This window comes from Nicotiana tomentosiformis, chromosome 5 (genome assembly GCF_000390325.3).
Source record: "Nicotiana tomentosiformis chromosome 5, ASM39032v3, whole genome shotgun sequence".
Classification (NCBI taxonomy): Eukaryota; Viridiplantae; Streptophyta; class Magnoliopsida; order Solanales; family Solanaceae; genus Nicotiana; species Nicotiana tomentosiformis.
This window is the reverse complement of record NC_090816.1, coordinates 15,744,182-15,748,321: the sequence shown is the minus strand read 5'-3', so window position 1 is coordinate 15,748,321 and position 4,140 is coordinate 15,744,182. Positions and strand designations below refer to the sequence as shown.

At 33.7% G+C, this 4,140-nt stretch overlaps 1 protein-coding gene across 2 annotated transcripts; it reads right to left on the bottom strand.

Moving 5' to 3' along the window:
- LOC104104803 (F-box protein FBW2-like) lies at positions 1-2,657 on the bottom strand. Of its 2 annotated transcripts, none has more exons than XM_009612973.4 (4): positions 2,446-2,657; positions 2,012-2,123; positions 1,036-1,356; positions 1-892 (listed from the first exon to the last, which is right to left on the bottom strand). In XM_009612973.4, the coding sequence occupies exons 3-4, from the start codon at positions 1,338-1,340 to the stop codon at positions 235-237; spliced, it is 963 nt and encodes a 320-aa protein (XP_009611268.1). In that variant the 5' UTR covers positions 1,341-1,356; positions 2,012-2,123; positions 2,446-2,657; the 3' UTR covers positions 1-234. The 2 variants fall into 2 exon arrangements, with proteins under 2 accessions (XP_009611268.1, XP_009611271.1); XM_009612976.4 differs by lacking the exon at positions 2,446-2,657 and adding an exon at positions 2,227-2,421.
- Between the last annotated feature and the right edge of the window lie 1,483 nt (positions 2,658-4,140).

The following is a 4,140-nucleotide window of genomic DNA, read 5'->3' as shown; positions in this document are numbered from 1 at the left end:
TTGATTAAGCTGATAGCATAGAAATCTTTGCTATGAATAAGAAATTACATACAATCGGGATAGTAATAAAACAGGAAAAGAAACGAAGAAAGAGGAGAAGGTACACAGACACATAATTCGCATATACATTGTAGAAAGCAAGCAAACTTTCTTATGTAGAGGTATTTAGAAGCGAAGAGAGAAGTAATGTAGAACTTGTCGAAATTGAATAAGTAGAATTTGATCAGGCAAACCTCAAGGAGATTGCGGCCAATCGTATCCAGAGTCCACAGCATTTAAGTCATCATAAAACCACATTTCGACGTCCTCAATACTTTGGTCATCTTCCTCCCAATACACATCGGACATGCCATCAAAGTCGTCATCGTCCATGTCACCAGCCACAAATTCCCATGGTACATAGCCTGAAGAACTTGAATAATCAGAGCAATTGTCCCATCCGTTTCGATCATAGCAATCTACGACAAGGGGACCGACCACCTTTAGCTGATGGAATTTCTTTACGAAATTTTCTTCAAGGTTCACATTCCAACAACCCCTTACATCGAGCAGCTCAAGATGTCTGCAGTTTTTAAGGACCTCGGTTATGCTTGTTGTACCAACCAGCATATAAGCAATTTCGAGCTGCTTGAGCTTTGACATTGTACTAGCTATTGCAAGGGCTTCATCGTCTTGGGAAAGCTTGTCAATAACCTCAAGGGGATGCATTGTTCGACGCAAACCAGTTAGACATCTACACTGCTTCCCTATAGCTTCAAGCGCTCTGGCTCCTATTTTTATGCAGTAGCTCACATCCAAAAATGTAATGTTCGAGAACATTCCAGCGACCTGTTCCACGATGGAATCGCCTATATCACTTTTTGGCAACCGCAACATCTGCAAAGATTTGGCACTAGCAAGCAAAACAAGAAAACATTCAAATTCAATCAAAGTAACTCAATTTGACTTGAGTATAGCATCTTAAAATATGTGATTTGTAGACTATTGCAGTAGCTGAGAGATGTAAATAGCGTCAAGAGGTGAAAAAGTACTAACTTGTTTGCAATGAATGTGAAGCTTGATTCCCTGGAGAGACCAAAAACACAAAGCTTACGGAGAGAACCACAGCTTCTTGTAATAAGAAATTGAAGCATCCGATCAAGGTTATCAGGGCTAAGATTTTTGCTCCATTCCTCAATGTCGATCTCTTGCCAACAATAAGGACCTCTTGCGGCTTTTCCCCATGATTTGCAAACCCTTGGAACTATAGTTAATACCTCTTGAAGTGAAAGGTTCCTAAATATTAGCCCAAGTGCATCAGGAATTAATTCATCCCACCGCCGAAACTCCTGACTCTCCATCTTAACTCTTGTTTTTCTGCCAAAGTAATGAGATATATTTAGGACAAAAGAATGTTGAATCACATTTCACCTATTTATTTCGAACTGTCACCATTGAAAGATGAGCAAAACTAGGAAATTTGGGCAATCAACAGCTATAAATTGGAGTCAGTTTGCCATCACAAAAGTTTCCACACAATAAAAAGATGCAAAAGAAGTGAAAAAATCAGCAATGCACTAGTGAATAAGTGAAATCACAAACCTAAAATCAACTCAATCGAGGCAAACAACAACAACTACTACGCCTCAATTGCAAACAAGTTGGGGTCGGCTATATAAATCCTCACTGACCAAGTTATTCTATTTAAATCATCTCATGCCAATATTATGCAAATACAGAAAGACTATCTAAGAGAAAGACAAGATTTTCGTAAAGACATCAAAGTGGTGATGACAAACAGCAGAAAGACACAATCTTTACACAGCCATGTTTGTTAACAATGCCAATAATAAAGAGAAAGGAAATCTAAAACTGGAAAGGAGAGAAAACTAATTGAAAAGGAAAACAAGATTTCTCAAAAGACATCAAATTGACAATGTTAAACAGCAGAAAGACACAATCTTTATACAAACATATTTGTTAACTACCAATAAAAATGATAAGGAAAGGGAAAATAAAGAAAAGGACCAACCTTTATTTATCCATATTGCCACAGCAAAATACTAAAACAATGAGATTCAATTCAATTGGCCACAGAGATTACCATTTCCCAGCTGAGTTAAATGCTGAAATCAATCAACACCCTGTTGACAAAAAAAATGCTTAAATCAAGAAACAGTCATAAAACTCAAGAAAAGCAATGACATTTTGGAAATTTCTGTATCAAAAAAATTTGAAAAGTTTCACCATTAAATATGAAGATACTCATTTTATGTTAAGTAAATAGAGGTATTTCTACAACCCCAAAAGCAAGAACCACAATAATTGTATTACTCAAAGCTGATGAACAGAGGCTAAAGTCAGATGAACATGACTTTGTAGTTTAATGCAAAACTCAAGGAATGTAAAAAGAAGAAAAGGGTGTCAGTAGAAGAGAAAAAAATACTCAAAAGAGCATAAAATTACCAAGATTTTTGTACACTTGGATCTGTGAAACACCGGTTTATCCGCCTAAAATGAAGGGTAAGAAGAATGTGAGTTTCAGTTAAAAGGGGGTGTTGTGTTGGTAGAAGAGAAACAAGACGAGAGACAAAAGTAACAAGATTTGATAACAGGAAAAAGAAAATAACATGTGAAAGTGAAAAGTTCAAGAAATATCTCAGAAAGCAATGTGTAATTGTAAAATGTAAATGTATGGGGAATTTGGAATTGTATGTTTCTGAACTGGGGGTATGGGGTTAGTACTATTACTAGTTTACTACTGCTGCTGACGTGTTACTCCTTTTTGAGATTCACTTCAGTACATGCACAATGTGTAAAAAGGTCATTTCAAATGTAATTACATATGATGAATAAGATTTCATTATCTTTAATCACAAATTTTGAGTTGAGTTTTGACAATGAAAAAATGCTTGGTAAAAAGTATTATTTCCTTTAAAGAGCCTTATACAATATGAATCTAGATTAATCGGTGCCTCAATATGAACAATGGACACCAAATAAAAAACAACAAAAGATTGATATGTGAGCGCCGTGTACGCGAGGTGACGAGTACGTACACGGGCTATTTATTGTAAAACCCTATTCTTCACTAAGTAATAACATGTTTCTCCTTATTTGAGCTACACTAGCATATGTAACTATCCTATTTAGTTTAGGATAGCATGCCTATATGTCTTAACTGCCTATCTGAACTCTGTGCAGCGTGAAATTTCTTGTTTTTCCTTGACTTGAACTTAGTACTTACAACTCCACCACATTTCTTGTCGGTCGGTACGGAGTACTTGACGTCTCTGTAAATAAAGCTGCAGTTATTTATGATTCCTTTTACCTTTGTCATTGTCTTGCCTATTACCAACATTATTAATGCTCCACCTGCATGCACATTTATTCATTTCTAAACCAAACCAAAATTTATTGCTACCTAATATATGTTTAATGCGCCTTATTACTTTTCTTTAATCATATTTTATGATACCCTGTATTTTATTTTATATGAAACTATTTTTTAGTTTATTTTAAAAGAATTATATTTAAAAGTAATTTAATTATAACTTGCCATTTCTTATCCTAATAATTTAATTATATATTCACACAAAATCATGACATATTTGAGATCAAAAATTTCAAAAGTTTTTCTTTCTTAAAATTTCATGCTCAATCAAATTTTCGTATAAAATGAAACAGAAGGAGTAACATTATCTTTTGAATTTAAGTTTTATATTATGATGATATAAAAGATAATCACATAATTAATTCATTTATAAGGTAGTTATTATAGCCTATAGGTAAATTTCTACGGTAAGTATTTACCTATAATTTCAGTTGTTTGTAATGAATTAATTACAGTTGTTTGTAATGATCCCATGGATCTTATGTCTGACTTTTCGTAGTATTAATGAATAATTATTCCAGTTTCTCAAAAAAGAAGAAGAAATAATTACATTCACAACTCCAAAAAAACATTGATGAAAAATAATTAAATCCTACACTAGTTACTATAAGGCCTCATTTGTTTGCATCTGATAAACGTTTGAATCTTAATTATTTAAATCTGCATCACGAGTCTGCTTAATCATTCAGATCTCAAACATATGTATTTCTTCTTATTTTATAATCACTTAATGGATCTAAATGATTAAGACTTATAACAAAGTCTTA